The sequence below is a fragment of the Octopus sinensis genome, linkage group LG7 (assembly GCF_006345805.1).
Source record: "Octopus sinensis linkage group LG7, ASM634580v1, whole genome shotgun sequence".
In the NCBI taxonomy this organism is placed as follows: domain Eukaryota; kingdom Metazoa; phylum Mollusca; class Cephalopoda; order Octopoda; family Octopodidae; genus Octopus; species Octopus sinensis.
In genome coordinates, this window is record NC_043003.1 from 48,833,534 (window position 1) to 48,855,953 (window position 22,420).

The 22,420-nt window shown below is 34.6% G+C and overlaps 1 protein-coding gene across 4 annotated transcripts in view; it reads left to right on the forward strand.

Moving 5' to 3' along the window:
- The window catches only part of LOC115214256 (chitotriosidase-1), a 105,134-nt gene that overhangs the window by 49,663 nt on the left and 33,051 nt on the right, over positions 1-22,420 (forward strand). Inside the window, exon 2 of one of the 4 annotated variants that reach the window (XM_036504748.1) lies at positions 605-733. The exons of 2 other annotated variants lie outside the window; for them this stretch is intronic. In XM_036504748.1, coding sequence (XP_036360641.1) covers positions 605-733 — 129 coding nt within the window. Of the gene's footprint in view, positions 1-604; positions 734-22,420 lie in introns of those variants that run through there. One more of the 4 variants, XM_036504750.1, reaches the window with a different exon arrangement.

Here is a 22,420-nt window from a genome sequence, read left to right on the forward strand (position 1 = left end):
TAATGTACGCGTGTCTATAGAAAATTCAGTCACTTGCACGCTAAATTTCACGAGTAGACTGTTCCGTTGAATCGGATCAACTGGAACCGTCATCGTGGTAATCGACAGAGTACCAGGATATATATATATATGTGTGTGTCTGTGTGTATGTGTATGAATCCCTTCTAATAGTGGTACGTGTTAATGTGTCCACCGTTTGTTGTGTCTGGCTCATTATTTATACAAAGTATCTAAGTTATTTGCTTGTCTATCCATCCGTCTACTTACTAAGTTACCTACCTACCTACCTCCTAACCTGTTTCTCATGCCCTTTCTTTTATCTCTGTCTTTTTGTTTAATCTATTTTTCTCCCACCTCACCCATGTTTCTTTGCCTCTTACTCTCACACTTTCTTTATCTCTTACTCTCACTCTTTCTTTCCTTCTCTCTATCGATGCCCAATTCAGTATTTCTCTTTCACGCCTTTCTGCTTTCTCTTCTCTCCCCTTCTCTCTCTCTCTCTCCTCTCTCTCTCTCTCTCACACACACACTCTCATTTTCTTCCTTCACTCTCTTCTCACTTTCTTCTATTCTTTCTTGTCTACCCTTTCTTTCTTTCTATCAGATTCAACACTTTTCCCCTTCCAGGCGTGAAGTGTGCATCGCTTCTCTGTATTTCCACAGACGGACGTTACTTCTCTTCACTTGGAATCTTTCCACCCTTTTCTCACACAGACGATGTCATCTTCTCAAGGTAGGACCATACAGAGACCTAGAAAAAAAAAACTAAAAATCAAAAACCAAAACAGTGATAAAGAAACGCCCAGTTTTTTTACACGTATATAATCAGATGTTGACAGCTCTCTATCTATCTATCTATTTATCTATCTATCTATCTATCTATCTATCTATCTATCTATCTATCTATCTATCTATCTATCTATCTATCTATCTATCTATCTATCTACCTATCTATCTATCTACAAATACAAATTACACACACACGCACAAATATAAATTATAGATATAGTAATACAAAATACACACATTCATATAAATATGCAAACACACAAATTGCAGATACTAACATGCCAGTTACACTCGCGCGCACCCACACACATACAAATAAGAAACTCGCGCAAACACGCAAATATATTTCCGATGACTGCTCCAGCATGGTCATATCCCACCGGTTGAATCTAGGAAAAGTGCATAATACACACACACACACCACACACACACACACACACCACACACACACACACACACACATATATATATATATATAATATATATATAAACACACATGTACTGCTGAACACTTCCTCGATTGTCAAATTAATTGTCAATTCTTGTCGCTTTCATTTCAAATTCTTAAGGTTTCTTAAGTAGCCAGACTGGTTTAGTTTGCACGGTTGTTCTTGTCTGTATGGACAGTGGTGGTCGTGGCGGTATTGTTGTTTGTGGTGTAGTGTTGACGGCCGTATAGCTTATTTAGTAACGTTGTTGTTGCTGTTGTTATCCAGCTTAGCGCCACATCAACCCCATTTAAACATACATACGATCGATGTTGTTTCAGCCTCAATTTCCCCATCATTTCGTAAATCTCCGACAACATTATCTATGTTCCCCGTTTTCATTCAGTCAATAAGGTATAGTGATATGAGGGACTATGACTGCTATTTCTAACAGACTGCGAGACAGCGTGTAGAGATACCCCCTCTAGTGGTAGCGTTTAGTTGTTTCGAGTTGTGTTGCTAGTTATGTAAGTTTTAATTATGGGTAATGGTGTTATTAATGTGTTCAGCGGGAGTTGTGTGTAAGCTCTGGGAGTGTTGATGTTGCGGGTTGTTGTGTTCTTGCTACTGTTGCAAGCGGTGGGTGAGTTGTGTTTGGTGGCGGCGGCATCGACGATATGATATTTGCGTGATGGGTTGGTCGAGATGACCCGAGAGGATTTCAGACAGTTGTTATTTGTTGGCCTTAGGGGGGTACTTTATAACTCAGACAACTATGTTAGCAACAATAAGAGACAATAACAGCAGTTACACAACGATTAACGACAGCGACGACAAAGAATAGAAGAAATAACCGACATCAACTAAAAATAACACAGCAAAAGAAAAAAGGCATCGCCGACAAACTATAATAACATTGACAAACGTCACACCAAATCGATGCAGCAAGAAAGAGGTGTGGGGTACACAACCATAACAGCAGCAACAACAGCAACAACAACAACCAATAATATTACAGACACGACGCCGACACACAAACAAAAGGGACACACTCACCACAAAAATCGATGCAATTGGGGAAGATGAATTGCAGCAATACGAGGGATACGGACACAAGACAACGGTAACACACGACTCAAACAACACAGCAGCCACCACAAGCAAGCACAACATGTCACGCCGCTAAATCCACAGATCGCTTTGATGCCTTTGTGAGTGGATTTGGTAGACGGAAACTGAAAGAAGCCTGTCGTATATATGTAAATATATATATATGTTTGTGTGTCTGTGTTTGTTCCCCTAGCATTGCTTGACAACCGATGCTGGTGTGTTTACGTCACCGTCACTTAGCGGTTCGGCAAAAAGAGACCGCTAGAATAAGTACTGGGCTTACAAAAAGAATAAGTCCCGGGGTTGAGTTGTTCGACTAAAGGCGGTGCTCCAGCATGGCCGCAGTCAAATGACTGAAACAAGTAAAAGAATAAAAGAAAAAAGAAAGAATAGTTGGACACACACACACACACACACACACACACAGACAGAGTCATACACGGCACACAGTTGTTATTTGTATTTATATGTTCCCGATAGCGGTTCCCTAAATGGATATTGATAGAATAAGTACTGGAGTCGATATAATCGATGAAAAATCTTTAAAGAGTGTGGTCCAGCATGGTCGTAGTCCAGTAAAGGAAACCGACAAAAGGACGGGACTAGGTGAATTAGATAAATAAATTAAATTGGAATCCCACGTTTTAATTTACAATAATAAAAAAATAATGAATGGATGTTAAGGTAAACGTTAACGAAAAGTGAAAGTTAAAAACAACTCTCTCTTTCTCTCTCTCTCTCTCTCTCTCTCTATATATATATATATATATATACACACACACAAATATAAATGTGTGTATGTATATATATATATATATATACATATACATACTTGTATAATAATAGATATACATTTTGTATTTATATATATATATATATATATTATATATATTATATATATATAATATAATATAATATACATACATACATACACACTACAAATATTCGTGGTGTATGTAGATATTACCACCCTGTACTATACAAACCTATCTATTGTTTTGATTTTTTTTTTATATCATCAAATGTATGAGTTAGCGCTCGCGCGTCCGTTACATTCATGGAATCACCTTGACCTCTACATAGCCAATATCAATAGTACTTTTTCAGTTTGCACATACTTTGACGTTGATGCAAGTCCTCCTAGCTCTGACCGCTTTTCCCTCCCACTCTAATATCAATTGTTACCTCTTTCTACCTCTCCATTACCTCCCCCCACTCTCATCTATCTATCTGTCTATTTCCCATGTAATCTAGCTGTCTCTCTCTCTCCCTCTCGCTCATCCATCCACCCCATCTAGTTCCGTATCTCTCTCTTCCTATCTGTCTATCTAGCTATCTATCTATCTATCTATCTATCTATCTATCTATCTATCTATCTATCTATCTATCTGCCTGTCTGTCTGTCTATCTATCTATCTATCTGTCTGTCTACCCATGTGTCTGTCACTCATCCATCCCCCATCTAGCTCTGTATCTCTCTCTTCCTATCTATCTATCTATCTATCTATCTATCTATCTGTCTGTCTGTCTGTCTGTCTGTCTGTCTGTCTGCCTGTCTATCTATCTATGTATCTATCTATCTGTCTTTCTACCCATGTGTCTGTCACTCATCCATCCCCCATCTAGCTCTGTATCTTTCTCTTCCTATCTATCTATCTGTCTGTCTGTCTGTCCGTCCGTCCGTCCGTCCATCCATCCATCCATCTATCCATCTATCTATCTATCTATCATCCCATCTCATTTGTCCTTCCTTCATCACTAGTTGACATTTCATCTCCGTTCAAGTGTTGTTCTGCCTGAAACGCTTGACTTCTCTCTTTCCTCGATGAGTGAAAATGTATTCTGGTGTTTGAACTATTACCAATTAATATCATTAATGGAATCATTTGTTTAAACCGTTGACACCTTTCATCATCTTCGCCTCGCCCTACAACATACAAATTATTTATTTATTACTCTTAGAGACCTAAATGGTAAAATGAAAGCTAAGAGGAAATATTACTACTAGTAATGTATTAGACGTACAATCCAAAGATTAAATATTTGGTTATACGACTATTTTGATAAAACAAGGTGGAAGTTTTGGCCAACGAAATTGTTTTAACCTCAGATAAAACGATTTATCGCATTTCGGATTAAAGTACCTCAAATCCAGTTGTACCCTCTTATCTATTTTTTTTTTTTCTGCATTGAGTGTGCACAGAAATTTGCTTGTGTGCAATGTTGCCTTTCTTTGCGAAGTATATGTACATATATGCGAGTAGCTATAGCTCAGATTTCTTCAATTCAAAAAAAAATTCGATAACATCTTGAAAACTTTGCGTGCGCGCAATATTTCTTTTCTTTCTACGCTCGATGTATAATGTGTATGCGCGCACAAGCGCACAGTTTAAAAGAAAAACTGCTTCTGTTTAATAGGAAAGAAAACGACTGTGTGCAAACGTACAAAAACCTAAACAAAATACTGAAATTTTGGAAAACGTTTGTTTGCTTGAGTACAAAGCAGGATATTTTTAAAAAAATGGAAATAAACCTTGCTCTTATATGTTCTTAGCCTTGATCGAGCAGACCTCCAACCAAATAATGTTCCAGTTGTAACAATTCTGTTTGTTTTTTAGTTTTTTTGTTTTCTCATATGTAGTTATATTTCGTATTATATTATCTAATGTGTTCAGCAGAATGTAATTTAAGAGGGACCGAAGTTTTAGTTCTAGCAGGTCGAGTGACATCCTCGTTGGTGCGAAACCATGGATTTGTAAAGGCTTAAGTTGATCCGGCCTATTCCTGCAGTCGGTGTTTATTTTATCGATTCCGAAGGTATGAAAAGCTAAGCTGACTTACAACAGAATTTGAACTTAGCGCCAATGAGGTTGGAAGAGAGTAAACAAACAAACACTGAAACGCTCGAACTGTCATATACTTATTCTGACACTTTATCACTAGTGGCAACTATGTCAATATTACCTTATGAAAAGTGAAGAACTCTTTGTTTAAGCGGCATTTTGCTAATTTCCGGCAACATTTAACTATTCGGGTCTTAGAGAGAGAAAGGAGAGATCGAATTATCGAAAGACAAATCGTGTTTTTCGTAACAAAACTAATAACTCTAATAAAATAAAGGGCTACGTCGACAAAAGTTATAATGGGGACTGAACCATTTCTCTTGGGGGAAAAGTTATTTTTTTCTCTTTGCTCAGTCACCGAACCATCAATGTTTTTTTTTTATCCCTCTACAACATACGAGCTTTATCCAAACTCCAAAATTAGGAACTCCAAAATTACATGATCTGAAAACCAATTATGAATAATTATCAAAATAATTATTAAAAACAATTATGAATAATTATCAAAAACAAAATATATATTCTAGGCGAAGTTTCGCATGTCGAAACTATGCCATATTCTATTTAACAAACTATATACACTTTAAGAGTGGATTGACTTTTTTTTTGTGTGACAAAACATTAAAAAGTTTCTAATTATTGGCTAATATTCCCATAAACGTTTGAAAATAAACTGATTTGAAGTGAGTTTATTTTCGTGATGAGGGAGGAATTCTAACGTTTCGGCAAATACCTCTTACTCTCTTTTACTCTTTTACTTGTTTCAGTCCTTTGACTACGGCCATGCTGGAGCACCGCCTTTAATCGAGCAACTCGACCCCGGGACTTATTCTTTTGTAAGCTAGTACTTATTCTATCGGTCTCTTTTGCCGAACCGCTAAGTTACGGTGACATAAACACACCAGCATCGGTTGTCAAGCAATGCTAGCTAGGGGACAAACACAGACCCAACACACACACACACATACATATATATATACATATATACGACGGGCTTCTTTCAGTTTTCCGTCTATACCAAATCCACTCACAGGAGGCTTTGGTCGGCCCGAAGCTATAGTAGAAGACCTTGCCCAAGGTGCCACGCCGTGGGACTGAACCCGGAACCATGTGGTTGGTAAACAAAGCTACTTACCACACGCCCTGTATTTTATCTTTTGTCTTACTTGTTTCAGTCATTGGACTGCGGTCATGCTGGGGCACCGCCTTGGAGAATTTTTAGTCGAACTGGCCCCAGTATTTATTTATTTTTTTGTTTAAGTATAATATTTGTTTTATCTGTCTCAAATTACAACATAAAACGGCAGCGGTAAAGAATACACACACCACCCGTTTTCGATGTAACCCTAACCCTTAACCCTAAGCAACGGGTGTGCATATTCTTTACCTTCGCCCATAAACCATCCATATGGGCAGTCACTACTACAATAGCAATGTAGGAAGGAAAACAAAAGCAGATAATATGTGTCTTCTCTTCCTGTATCATCATCATTGTAAAATCCACTTTTCCATGCTTTCATGGGTCTGGCGGAATTCGTTGAGACAGATTTTATACGGTCAGATGTCCTTCCTTCCAAGGAGGTTAAATATTTCCTCCTCCTTCACGCTTCATTTGATCGCCGAAAATGCGGCACCTTGCCCGTCTTCTCCTACCGTTTCTTCAAGGGGCCGAGGGCTTACAGGACTGAGTGTCCATGGAAGAACAGCTAAGATCTTTTATTCTACCTATTCTCCCCAACCTTCTAGATCGTCACTTTTTTTCTTTTTCCTTCTTTTTATCTGCAATTGTCATTTATTATTTCATTTATCTTCTTCTATTTTTATACACATACCCCACAACTTCTTCACAGAGATCATTGTAATTCTCTTCCTACTGGTTCCAGTTTCATTGACTCATTTTTCTACCATTTTCTTCATTGAATTCTTTTGCCATTCTAATATCTGCCCTTCTTACTTCATTCCACCCCAATCAAAACCCATCCATTCTTTCCTTTTCTTTCTTTTACTTTTTTCTCTTTTCTTTTATCTCCCCTCACCACCACAACCGCCGCTTCCACCACCTAAGATTAAAATCTTATAACAAAAAATGAACAGAAGTAAATGGAAGTTTTATTTGAAAATTTTGGAAGATTTTTATTTGTCATAATGGGGAAAAAGTCAAATCAAGTTTAAGAGTCACTTTCATACAGTATGGCAGCAGCTTACCTCAAAAGAACTGCCTGTGCTTCTATAATGATGAAGCAATCTCTTATAAATGTTGCGGTGCATGGTAAATTGTCAAAGTTTATGAATATTAAAACATTAAGAAAACAGAATAAACTTTCAAATACAAGAGTTATAGAACAGCTAAAGACACTGTTGCAGTAAGAAAGTGGAAACACTTGGTTAATTTAGAAAATTTCAAACTGTTTTTTGAGACAGCTGCAAAAAAATAAACAATATAACTCCAGCTCGTGTTGAATGATTTAGATAGTAAATCTTATAAAGGGGAACAGATTCAACAGGTTCAAATGCTTCAGTGTTATTCACAAAGGAAAAATATTTATACAGAAACACATAGCAGATTATATACTCTTTACTCGTTTTACTCTTCTACTTGTTTCAAATCATTTGATTGTGGCCATGCTGGAGCACCACCTTTTTGTCGAGCAAATCGACCCCAGGACTTATTCTTTGTAAGCCTAGTACTTATTCTATTGGTCTCTTTAGCCGAACCGCTAAGTTACGGGGACATAAACACACCAGCATTGGTTGTCTAGTGATGTTGAGGGGGACAAACACAGACACACAGACATACACACACACACACACACACACACACATATATATATATATGCATATATACGATGGCTTCTTTCAGTTTCCATCTACCAAATTCACTCATAAGGCTTTGGTCGGCCCGAGGCTATAGTAGAAGACACTTGCCCAAGGTGCCACACAGTGGGACTGACCTGGAACCATGAGGTTCGTAAGCAAGCTACTTACCACACAGCGATATATATATATTTATATATATATATATATATATATATATATATATATAGGTATGTTTGTGTGTTTATGTTACATAGAATCGGTACAGTTCTAGTAAAGTTTCTTGAGAAACAGGAGTCAGAGTTTCAAGATAAGCACACCATGTTAATATTATTTTAATAATTTTTTTCCTTTAGAAAATTTCAAATTTCCAAGTTTTAAACAAAAGTGAGTCTGATTCTACCAGAAGAGAATTTCATAAATTCAGTTTTTACATTCTTGTGTTCCTCATTAACCCTAACTTTAATAGTAAATCAGACCTTAACCCATAATTCTAAGTGCCAACTCTAACCCTAAACCCTAACGCTGAGTCCTGAACCTAAACTCTAATTTCCTAAATCCTAAACTCTAATCTAAACCCTAAATTTTTGTAGAATCGTAATCTATATTTCAAACAAATAATTCTGAGAAATATTTTTAAAATGAAGCTACAACAGGTTTTATACTCTGTAGCAGTGAAGTGGGGCAAAAAGATGAAAAAACCCATTTTGAAAAACTTTTAATTTGCTAAATTTTAATTTCTGACATATTTTTTATAAAAAAAAAAATACAAGATTTTACAGGTAGTACTTAGTCCAAAACTCGGCCAAACAATTTTAGAATAATATTAGAACATTGGCTGTACCAAACTTGTTTCATTGCACAAACATGGAACATCAAAGTTCCTTTATACAATAATTAGAGATCTTTTCTTTAGTATGAATCAGTATGGTGGTACATCAGGTTCATTCCAGGTTTTTGAGAAACTCACTGGTCTAGACCAGTTACCTTTAGGTATAAAATTGTGTCTATGAGTGTGTGTCTACACAACACACACACACAAACATGCACACACAACACACACACACATATATATTATTTAGTAAACACAGTCTATATTTTTATGTGCTACTATTAGTTTCATGTGCTGAGAACATGCCAAACATTGTTTTATAGCATGTTTTCAGAATAGCACACTGTATATATATATATATTATATATATATATATATATATATATATATATATATATATTCATTTTCAGACAAACCCTCATACAAACAACACGGTCTAAAAACTTCTTAAGAAAATACAAAATTACAATATTTGCACCAATTTCAATGCCATGAGTAGCAAAATGTGAGTAGACTATTATGATATGAGTAGACTATTATGATATTCTATCCTTTAGAATATATTAAAAATATATAAATTGTGTGCATTTTCCTTCTTTTATTATATATTTTTTCACTACAACTCACCATGTGGGGAAAATCTCTTCAACAAAATTCTTTTTTTACTATATACATGTGTCATGTATATCATCATCAAATGTCCATGTTCCATGCTGGCATGGTTAGGATGATTTGACAAGACTGCGTTTTAACATGCTTTCTGTGGTTTGGATGCCCTTCCTTATGCAAACACTTTACAACATGTACTGGGTACTTTTTTTCATGGTATCAGCTCAAGTGAGATCTCCATTGGTTTGGTGGGGTAACAGTGGAAAAGAAGGTGGTTTATGCTAGAAGATGTGGGATTAACATATGAGAGAAGAGGCCAGACCAGGTGTCTTGCTGTACGGGAGTGACATGGTTACTCATGTTATGGAAAAGAAAATGGAACTGACTGTGTTGGAGCTGGAAAGTGATAAAAATAATAGAAGGGTGTCTGAGGTGGGCCTTCACAATTCAATGTGAGTAGAAGTGAATAGTGACAGGATAACATGGTATGTGGGTTGGTAGAGTTTTTAAGAATATATGGGAGAGTGAGAGCTAGCTAGAAATGGGGAAGTAGGTTAGGGGTGAATATAATGAAGAACAGATGTTGAGGGATGATAAATATGGAAGTAGGGAAGAGTAGGTGACAACTGTAGAAATTGAGGAGATTGAGGAGGTGGATGTAGTGAATGATGGTTAAAGGGTAAGGGTTACCAATGATACATATCAGCTGGTATAGGGAGAGTAGAAAATGACTGACAGTGCAGAAAAAGGTATGTTGAAAAGGCAGCAGAATAGTAATAATGGTACTGAAGATATAGGAAGGATGAGAGTCAATGAATGAAAAAAAGAGAGATGTTGTGTAGCTGGTTGTGATCAATGTAAAATGTAGATGGAGAGGGCAGTATTAAGAATGAAAAATGGATAACAAGTGAAATGGTTCTTGGTAGTAAGAACAAATAGAAATGCTGGGAAGTGTGCAGTTCTACTCATATTTAATTACAGTTGCAGAATATTGCAGTTAGAAAGGGTGGTGGGGGTGTCTTGAATAGATTGGGTAAACTAATGATAGTTGCACACATACATAGTCTTGCTGAGGTGGGCAAGCCTTCTCAAGGACTGCATATTGCAAGTCATCATTGTCTTTTCTCATCTCCTCTGTGAGGCTCACACTTCTGAGATCAGCCTTCACCATCCATTTTGTCCCATGTCTTCCTGGGTCTCCATCTTCAACAAGCTCCATCTACCTTAAGTGATCAGCATATATTTTTACAGCTGTCCTCATCCATACACATCTCATGTCCATGTCAGTGCAGTTTTCTTTCTCACACTCTATATTTGGTTTCTTTTTATGTCTAGTTTTTCTCTCAACACATTTGTACTTTGTCATTCATACACATCCAGCAGAGTATGCTAGTTTCATTTCTTTTCAGTCTTTTCAAGAACTATGTATCACATAACACTGGTGTTATACAATCAGCCTTTCACTCTAAAGGACAAAAGCCTTTGTTGGCCACAGTTGTAGTCAGTCCTTGAGCTTTTCTAACTTGTTCTCAATCTGGTTACTCTACTTTTGGAGCAAACCATGCCTGTGCTAGTGACATTTTCTCAGTTACAAAAGATAATGACTACTTCTAGTGAGTCATCCGGGTATTTCAGAAAATCTATTTCTGGTCTGCTCATCGTAATGCTTTGCCTGCCTAGCCCAGCCCATTTTGTGACGTACTGAGAACATAGAGGCACCTGTGGCTCCCATGGTAGACAATGAGTTATTGTGTTTATGGAATGTTTGGCTATTTACTAAGCTAAGAAGTAATTCAATTGATCAAATAACTGAATCCTTATTAGAAATGACAGAAATTCATAAGTGTGTGTGTGTGTTATGTATATTTTATATATATATTTATTACATTGAATTAGTGTTTTATCAATATAACCATTGTATTTAAGAACTCACTTATATCATATATATATATGTGTGTGTGGAGGCACATGGCTTAGTGGTTAGGGTGTCAGCATCATGATCGTAAGATTGTGGTTTTGATTCCTGGACCGGGCGACACGTTGTGTTCTTGAGCAAAACACTTCATTTCATGTTACTCCAGTCTACTCAGCTGGCAAAAATGAGTAATGCTGCAATGGACTGGCGTCCCGTCCAGCTGGGGAACACATACACCATTGAAACCGGGAAACCGGGCCCATGAGTCTGGCTAGGCTTTAAAAGGGTGCATTTATTTTATTTATATATATATATGAGGCGATGCTGAAAGTTCCTGATTTTGGGTTAAAGAAAATACAGGAGGATTAGTTAATTATGATTTTATTCAACATAACACACTTATTGCAGTGGTCCTTCAGCTTTTCTAAGCCCTGTAAAAGAATTGGAAGGTTGGGCCTCCAACTGGACCTTTCATGATATCCTTAAAGCCAGGAACTGTTTAGCCCCCAATTATATGTATGTACAAATATATATATGCATACATATGAGTGCAGACATGGCTGTGTGGTAAGAAACTTGCTTCCCAACAAAAGGGCTTTGGGTTCAGTCCCATGCAGTACATTGGGAAGTGTCTTCTGTTATAACCCCGAGCCAACCAAAAACCTTGTGAGTGGATTTAGTAGACAAAAGCTGAAAAAAGCCTGTCGTGTGTGTGTGTGTGTGTTTGTCTGTCTGTGTGTCTTTGTATTTGTGTTTATCTTCCACCACACTACCTGACAACCAGTATTTGTTTGTTTACATTCCTCTAACTTGTTGGTCCTCAAAACTAGACTGAAAGTATAAATACCAGACCCCCAAAAATAAGTACTTGGGGTGGATTTGCTTGGCTAAACACTTCATGGTGGAGCCCCAGTATGGCCACAGTCAAATGATTGAAACAAGTAAAAAATAAATTATATATTATGTGTGTGTGTCTGTGCCTGTATGTATATATATATATATATGTGTTTGTGTGTGTGTGTGTGTGTATATATATATATTTATGTGTATATATATATATATATATATATATGTATGTATGTATGTATGTATGTATTATATATGTATATAGAATATATACAAATATATATATATATATAGTAAATCCCAAAAAAGAAGAACAACAAACACAAAAAGAAAAACACAACCCGAAGACGTGGTACATGGAAAGTATTAGCAGACGCTCAGGGAAGGAAAAGAAGGCTGGTATAATGTTTTGAGCAATGCTCTTCTTCAGAAACAGAGTAGTCCAATAGAACTACGTCCAATAGAACTACGTCCAATAGAACTACGTCCAATAGAACTAAGTCCAATAGAAAGGAAGTCAGAGGAAGAAAATCGCCAACAGTTCACATGTGGTTACAAATATATATATATAATTTGGAGAAAAACCTCTATTATGCATATTCACAGCATATAGAAAAAAATTGAACATACTATAAAAAACAATTATTCTAATAATCAATAAAGTGCATAAACAATAAATAGTAAATTGACTACATAAGTTAAATTACTTATATAACAAGTTTAGCTAATTTGTGTATATATATAAACCTTATTTCATGTTACTAATTGTTTCCGTTATAATTTGTAGTAGTATAATGTGTGTAAATTAGTACGAGATTGTATTGTATATATTGCATAATTAGAATAAGATTAAACTAAGATGTTTATAAAATTAATTAATTAATTAATGAAAATAGATTAAATTATAGAAATTTAGCTTAATTTATGTATATTATGCATTTTATGTATTTTAGTTTTAAATTATTTAGACTTTAAAAATTTCCAGTAAATGGTATATTACAGTTAGTTTTTTTTCTTATTCTCACAGCTAAAATACATTTTGTCATTTTAACAGCTTAAATACATATTTCTATCTATTTATTCTATAATTTTTACTTACGTCATGTTTTCATGCGATAAATTTCTTATTAACGCTAAGTTCTATGTCTTCTAAGTTAACAGAAATTCTTCGATAAGATAAGTTATGATTTTGTTTTAAGTAATTTTGTTAAATTTTATTCGATTATTTATTGTTAAAACACGTATTTTTCTATATTTATTTGGTAATTATTATAAGTTAGGTACATTTATTTTATCATTTTTATCATTATTATCATTTTAGACCTGATAAGTGACTATATTTTTAAATTGAATTAATTCTAGTTCGATTTCATTCAAAATCAAATTGATTTTATTATTATCTATTTGAAAATATAGCCACAAAATGCGCGTAGTCAATTTACTATTTATTGTTTATGTACTTTATTGATTTTTAGAATAATTGTTTTTTATAGTATATTCAATTTTTTTCTATATGGTGTGAATAACATCTTTCACTATTGAATTGCTTAATAGAGGTTTTTCTCTATATACACATATTATATATTGTGAAATTTGGTTTAGAATTGATAAATTGAATTTTTCCCTGTAAGTTTGGAATTATATTCCCTATTATTATTATTATTATTATTATTATTATTATTATATTATTATTATTATCATTATTATTGTTATTATATATATATATATAATATATATATATATAATATATATATATATATATATATATATAGTTGTGTAGGTATCAGTTAGAGGAGTTTAAAACTTCTAAGGGATAATTAAATCCAAAGGCACCCCTGGTTATTACCTGAGTAGGTACAGTCCTTTATATATATATATATATATATAATATATATATATATATAGTTGTGTAGGTATCAGTTAGAGGAGTTTAAAACTTCTAAGGGATAATTAAATCCAAAGGCACCCCTGGTTATTACCTGAGTAGTACAGTCCTTTATATATATATATATATATATATATATATATACAACTTATAAACAAGGGCAAAAGAAAAAATTCTAATGCCAAATATGCTGAAATATAGACTTATTCATAAATAACCATATAATTTATCACTATAAGCACGTGTCTCGAAAGCAAGCCGATAAAAATTTCTAAAAAAGATTTCGTTATTATCGAATTGGTTCCAATTTCTGAGTTAATTCATTTAGAATTTTCGAGACACGTGCTTATAGTGATAAATTATATGGTTATTGACGAATAAGTCTATATTTCGGCATATTTGGCATTAGAATTTTTTCTTTTGCCCTTGTTTATAAGTTGTTTATGAAATTTAACCTTTAATGGTATTTTTTTAATATGCTGGCCATTGATAAAAAATTTTTTGAAAATTTTTATCCTATATTAGATATATATATATATATATATATATATAAAGGAAATGAAGAAAATGCTGACAAAATAATTTAAGTTAGGGAGAGTGTATTTAATTAGGTGAAAGTTCTTTTTACCGGTTGCGCATTTGTTATGCTTATCAAAAGATATTTTTTTAAGAGAGATAGAGTTCCTTTCTGATAGATTTTTTTCTCTTATCTGGTAACAGATAATTAAATACACTCTCCCTTACTTAAATTATTTTGTCAGCATTTTCTTCATTTCCTTTTTTTATATATCACAACTCGTGTTCCACATCTCCTTTTTTAAATATATATATATATGTCAAAAAACATCACTCATGGCAGATGTTCTCTTGACATCATTCACACATGCCTGACTTGGTCTCAGAAGTTACAGCCGAGGGTGTTATCTATATTCGTAAAAATTAAAAGTAATTCAAATTCATTTTTTTCTTGAAACAATAAATTCTGTAGAGATTAGGATTTAAATTCCAATCTATGAAAAGAATTCTGTTCTACAATATTCATAAAGGAATGAAACGTTATCCAACAACTCGAGCTAATATGAACTAGCCTTGTAAGTGTACAAGACTAACTGGCATCTCTTGTCAAGAGTACAGGTGACAGTCAGATTGATGATGTTTGTTGTGCACTCTGCTGTCTTTATTTGATTGGTGTTATTCTGTGCATCTGTGTGTAAAGATCAGTTGTGTTTTGCAGGTTTGCTTTATTTTTTCCTCTTAACCAAGAAGTGGAGAAAGACATAGTGCTACATATAAAAAAATAAGCCATTTGGGGCTAGAAGTGTGGAAAAACGTGAAATTCTTCAAGAATGTGTGTGTCTTATGCAAAATCTGTGATGAATTCAAGTGACACTGATGGCCTGGAGTTGCCTATCATATAAATATATATATATATATATATATATATATTATATATATATATATATATATACATATATGTATATATATATATAATATATATATATGTATATGTTTATATGTATATATATATATATACACATACATACAAATGAGGAATGCCTAAGCCTAGAATACGTAGTGTACCACAATACTGCTGGCATTAAGAGGAGATACTTGCCCAAGCTGCTATGCAGGGAAACTGAACCTGAGCCCATATTCTTGAGAAGCAAACTTCTTAACCACACAACCACATCTTCACTTATGTATGTATGTATGTATGTATGTATGTATGTATGTATGTATGTATGTATGTATGTGTGTGTGTGTGTATACATAGAGAGAGAGATGTATATATGAACATATATACACACACATCATCCATTTTATATTATCTTGCATAAAAACGCGTTTACTCTTCAATTATGCATACTTTCTTGTGAATACACTCACTGACACATATACACATATATTTCCATACATAATTACACATTCGCACTTGCATATCCTTTTGTACTTCCTTAAGCAAATGCTCCATATCTTAAGATATATAGTGCATGTATGTGTGTGCACAATGATCTGAGTTTGTATGAGTCATATGTAATAAATAATAATGTCATGATTTCAGAGCATGTTTAAAGCCTATTGGTTGTTTGAATCAACAATATCTGCTGGATTGCTAGGCAATTGAGTAATTTATGCTTCAGCTATAGACTGTTAGTTGTATAGCATACATTTAGTAGTGGTAGTAGTAGCAGCAGCAGCAGTAGTAGTAGTAGTAGTAGTAGTAGTAGTAGTAGTAGTAGTAGTAGTAGTAGTAGTAAGATATGATAATAGAGGATAAAAAATAAACAAACACTGTAAGTTCATAGATTTTGCCATTCTTTATGATAGCAGAGTTTATACCAAAGAAGTTGAGAAAAATTGAGAGATAACGGGATCTTCTAGTCAGAAAGCTGAGGAGACTGTGGAGAACCGAGGTAGCAATTAGTCGTGTGATAATTGGTGCACTTGGCACAACGCCCAAAATGCTACCTAAGAGACTGAAAGATATTGGAATTGAGACTTGCATTGTCAACCTGCAGAAAAGTACCATCCTGCATTCTGCAAGAATCCTTTGAAAAATTCCTGAGATTTTAGGTGACATGTTGTTGCCAAATCTGAAGATAAAATACCTGCCAACAAAATTAGCATGTGCTCGTCTAATAATGATAATAATAATGATGATAATAATAATAATAATAATAATAATATAATAATAATAATAATAATAATTATAATAATAATAATAATAATGATAATAATAATAATAATGATAATAATAAACAAATACATAACAAAAAACCAGGACTTACAAATATATATAACATACAGAAAATTGCACTACTGGGCACTGCACACACCCTATGCAAAACACTTTCACTACATTAACCATAAGAGCATCACAGCAAACCACAGCACATACCCAAGGCCAATAAGCCAGATATAGTTGTCAGAGATCAGCAAGAAAAAATGCTTTCTAATCAATGTATCAATACCAACAGATGACAATGTTTCTCTAAAAGAAACAGAAACTTTCAAAATACAAAAATCTGTAAATAGAGGTGACTCAAATGTGGAGTCTAAAAGCAGAAACAATTCCTATCATAGTAGTCGCATTAGGTATAATAAAAAATATTCAGACAAGTACATAACAAAAACACCAGGACTAACAAGTATATATAACATACAGAAAATAGAACTTCTAGACACTGCACACATCCTATGTAAAACAGTTTCAATACAGCAAAAATAAGAACATCAGAACAAACTACAGCATATACCCAAGGCACACACAACTGCGCTCAGTAGGGCAGTGAAAGCATGTGATAAAAATAAGACTACTGAATAATAATATTAATACTAATCCTTTCTACTATAGGCACAAGGCCTGAAACTTAGGGAGAGGGGGCTAGTTGATTACATCAACCCCAGTGTTTCACTGGTACTTAATTTATCAACCCCGAAAGGATGGAAAGCAAAGATGACCTCAGTGGAATTTGAACTCAGAATGTGAAGATTGGTGAAATGCTGCTAAGCATTTTGCCCGGTGTGCTAACATTTCTGCCAGCTCACCACCTTAAAATAATAATAATAATAATAATAATAATAATAATAATAATAATAATAATAATAATAATAATAATAAGGTGCATGGCTCAGTGGTTAGAATGTCGAGCTTGCGATCGTGAGGTTGCTAGTTCAATTCCTTGAATAATGCTGCATGTTGTGTTCTTGAGCAAGACACTTTATTTCGTGTTGCTCCAGTTCACTCAGCTGTAGAAATGAGTTGCGATGTCACTAGTGTCAAGCTGTATCGGCCTTTGCCTTTCTCTTGGATAACATCGGTGGCCTGGAGAGTGGAGTCTGGTATGCATGGGTGACTGCTGGTCTTCCATAAAAACAACCTTGCCTGGACTTGTACTTCGGAAGGTAACTTCCTAGGTGCAATCCCATGGAGATTCATGACTGAAGGGGGTCTTACCTCACCTCACAATAATAATAATAATAATATTTAAGGATTGATGTTGCTCCTCCCAAAGGTAAAGGAACAATAAGAAGAGTATCGAAATGTCGAAATATTGTTCATTCGATAACAGTCGCACTCTTCTTAATGTTCCTTTAATAATAATAATAATGATAATAATAATAATAATAATAATAATAATAATCCTTTCTACTGGAAGCACAAAGCCTGAAATTTTGGGGAAGGGATTAAGCCGATTACATTGACCTCAGCGCGTAACTGGTACTAATTTTATCAACTCTGAAAGAATGACAGGCAAGTCGACTTTGGCAGAATTTAAACTCAGAATGTAATGGCAGACGAAATACCGCTAAGCATTTTGCCCAGTATGCTAACGATTTTGCCAGCTCGCTGACTTAATAATAATAATAATAATATTCTTTACTCTCTCTTTTAGTCTACTACTTGTTTCAGTCATTTGACTGTGGCCATGCTGGAGCACTGCTTTTAGTTGAGCAAATCGACTCCAGGACTTATTCTTTGTAAGCCTAGTATTTATTCTATTGGTCTCTTTTGCCGAACTGCTAATTTACTAGTATGTAAACATTGGTTGTCAAGCAATGTTGGGGGGACAAACACAGACATACAAACATATACACACACACATACATATATATCAGTGGTTTTCAACCAGGGTTCCGCCAGTACAGTCCAGGGGTTCCGCAAGAAGTTACAAAACTGCTAAAATCGGCTGTAATTTTTAGTTCTCCTGCGCAGATGTGTGCATAAGACTATTAAATTATTGCACAGGGGTTCCTCGAGCCAGTGGAATGTTTCCTTGGGGTTCCGCTCCAGCGAAAATGTTGAAAAGCACTGATATATATGTATATATATATATATATAATATATATATATATATATATATATATATACATACATACGACGGGCTTCTTTCAGTTTCCGCCTGCCAAATCCACTCACAAGGCTTTGGTTGGCCCGAGGCTAAAGTAGAAGACACATGCCCAAGGTACCATGCAGTGGAACTGAACCCGGAACCATGTAGTTTGTAAGCAAGTTACTTACCACACAGCCACTCCTACGTCTATAAACTCACTATCTTAATCGCTTTTTACTCACCATATTCTTCTTTTTTTACTTTCAACTGCTCAGGTTTTAAAGCTTCAGCATTCAGATATTACTCTGTCAAACATAAAGCTTGTATATTCATGTTGTTTTAAATTAATTACGCATTAACTGATAGTTTCAAGCTTTTGATGGTGTGATTGTTTAATTTTAGAATGACATTTTAGGGCAGGTGTGAGAAACTAGATCTGACCAGTTTGAACGTACAAGAGATAGAATATTTGTGCCTCATATTTAAATGTTAGAGTGTTAAACTAAAAATGCTATTTGTCTCATTTAGTTTCTTTTGTGTTGTTCTTTATAATGTTTATTGACATTAATTTATGTGTGTATATATGTGTGTGTGTGTGTGTGCATGTTGTATGTGTGTATACATGCGTGTATGTGCATGTATTGTATGTATGTGAGCATGTGTTTGTATGAATGTGTGGGCGTGCATGTGTATGTATACATATATATATATATGTATATATATATAATAGAGAGAGAGAGGGGGGAAGAAAGACAAACACATGTTGTTATTGCTATATATAAAGCAATAATAATAGTAATATATATATATATTATATATATATATAATATATATATATATATATATACATGTATAAAGAGAGGGGTAGAGCAAGAGATTTAGAGATAGAGAGAGAGCAATGATATTGGGGAAGATGGCGTAGATAATATGAAGAGGAGAGGAGATTCTTTGATGTTCTTGGTTTTGGTTCTATTGATCTGGAGGTTTCTGCTTCAAAATACTTTCCTGCATAAATTTTTACCTATATTCCCTTTACAGTTATTGTAACAGATGAAAAAAAAAGGCTGAAGCTATACAACTCTCAGTATTTTAACCTGCATATAGCTAAAATTATCAATAAGGAATCCTTTTTCCCCTACTCTTCATTTATTTCCACCTCTTTTTTAATAGTAGTAGTTGTAGTGGTGGTAGTAGTAGTAGTAGTAGTAGTAGTAGTAGTAGTAGTAGTAGTAGTAGTAGTAGTAGTAGTAGTAGTAGTGAATAACAGCTCATTCTCTTCATTTTCCTTATAAGCCCACTTTAATTGTAATTTTATCATTTAGATAAATATCATATCTATTAATATGTACTTCCATCTAAGTCCTTTACTTGTTATTAGAATAGATAATAGAACTCTACTCTCTCTCTCTCTTTATGTATGTGTGTGCAATCATGTGTTTGTATATAAATATATATATACACATATATATATAATATAAATGTGCGTGAATATATGTATACATATATATGTGTGCATATATAGATAGATATACATATATATTTAATCAGCAGTTGTGATCCTGATATTCTTGGTATAGAAAACACAGTAGCACTCAAATAATATATATGTTGTGTATCAAACCCAATCTGTTGTATTTAATTTGTTTATCTGCATAATTCTCTCTCTCTCTCTCTCTCTCTCTCTCTCTCTCTCTCTCTACATACATACATACATACATACAAATCAAAAGTAAAAAACAGGAAAAGCTGATAAAAGTAAATTAGAAATACCCAGTGAATATAAGTGAAAGTTTTAGATGAGGAAAATAGGAGTGATGTTTCAAGCTTCATCAGAAAGAGGAAAAGTCCAGAGAGAAAGAAAAGGAGGAAAGAGCAGAGTCCAAGAAAAGCACATGTGTTGCGTATACACACACACACACACACATGCACACGCACACACACATGTATAAATGTGTGTATGCAGACACTATTTGAGCACTAGATATGTTCTGTACAGAAGACATGTAGTAGAGCTCTAATCTCCAAATTGTTCATCCATGATGAATTCTTCATCCAGAATTCGTCATCCAGGATTAAGAGAAATCAAAGCCAAGTTGATATGGAGCTAGTGATGCAAATAAACACAATTAGTCTTGACATACATACACACACACGCACAAATATATTTTGCTTAAAAATACAGAATGCTGAGAAGAGAATACATAGACTCTTAGCACAACACCTGTTTCAGGGAGCTTAGATTTATGTGTGCATGTGCATGATATGTCTATATATGTACACACAAACACGTGCACACACACACATGCACACACACACGCATACACAAATGCACGCACGCACACACACACACACACACAACACACACACACACACATCAATGTATTTAGTCATGCAAATATATATAGTGCATAGGTGCATATATATATAATTTGGTAAACCAGTATGTGATACACTTTCAATATTTTTAGTAAGTGTACAATTCTTTGAAACCATTATTGATAGTGTGTGTGTATATATATGTATGTGTGTGTGTGTGTGTGTGTGTGGTGTGTATACTGGGTGTGATGGATAAATTGTTGCCATTTTATATTTTTAATTTTGTGCATGTTCATTGTTTGTTTTTGATTTTGTCAGCTATATAGTATAGTAGGGGCAGTTGGGCACTGTCTGTGAGCAAAATAGCATCATGATGCAATTCATCCTGCCAGAAATTTGGAAATGACATGCTGTACTGCTTAGCATTCACACTGGAAGATTCAATACGAAGATTTCAGAGTGTTTGGGTGTCGATCTGAGGACATGTACAGAGAGTGATAAAAATCAAACACCCAGTCAACATCATGATATTTGGAGTGATCACTAGTGATGGTGATGCTATGTCTCCATTCATCTTCCCACGCAGCCTCAGACTCAACACAGAGGCCTACATCAAGGTCATGGAGGAGGTAGTGCTACTCTAGATCAGGAGGGTGGCTGCTTCAAGAACCTATGTCTGGCAACAGGGCTCTGCACCATGCCACTCAAGCAAGAGAACCCAGTCATGGCTGTCAGACAATTTCTGCAACCACACCACCCCTAACATCTGATCACCTAACTCCCCAACTCCCCAGACTGCAGCCCCCTTGATTATTTTGTGTGGAGCGCAGTTGAGCGAGAGACCAAGATGAACTGAAGGCAAGGATTATGGCAACATGCGCCAACTTAAACAAGGAGACATTCCAGAAGAGTTGCAGGAGATTCCAAAGTCATCTGGAGGCCGTGGTTGAATCCAATGGCAATTTTATTGAATAAATTTACTCTTTAGTATTTCAAGATATTTTTATGTAATTTTGGTAAATATATGTTAAAATGAGATGTCAGTGTTATTTTCAGTTTTGCGTAATTTAGATAACACTATATTCACTGCACCTTGTATGTATAAATACACACACACACACACGCACACACACACACATATATATATATATATATTCCGTTGTGATTATGGTTTCAATAATTAAACTATTTTTATGTG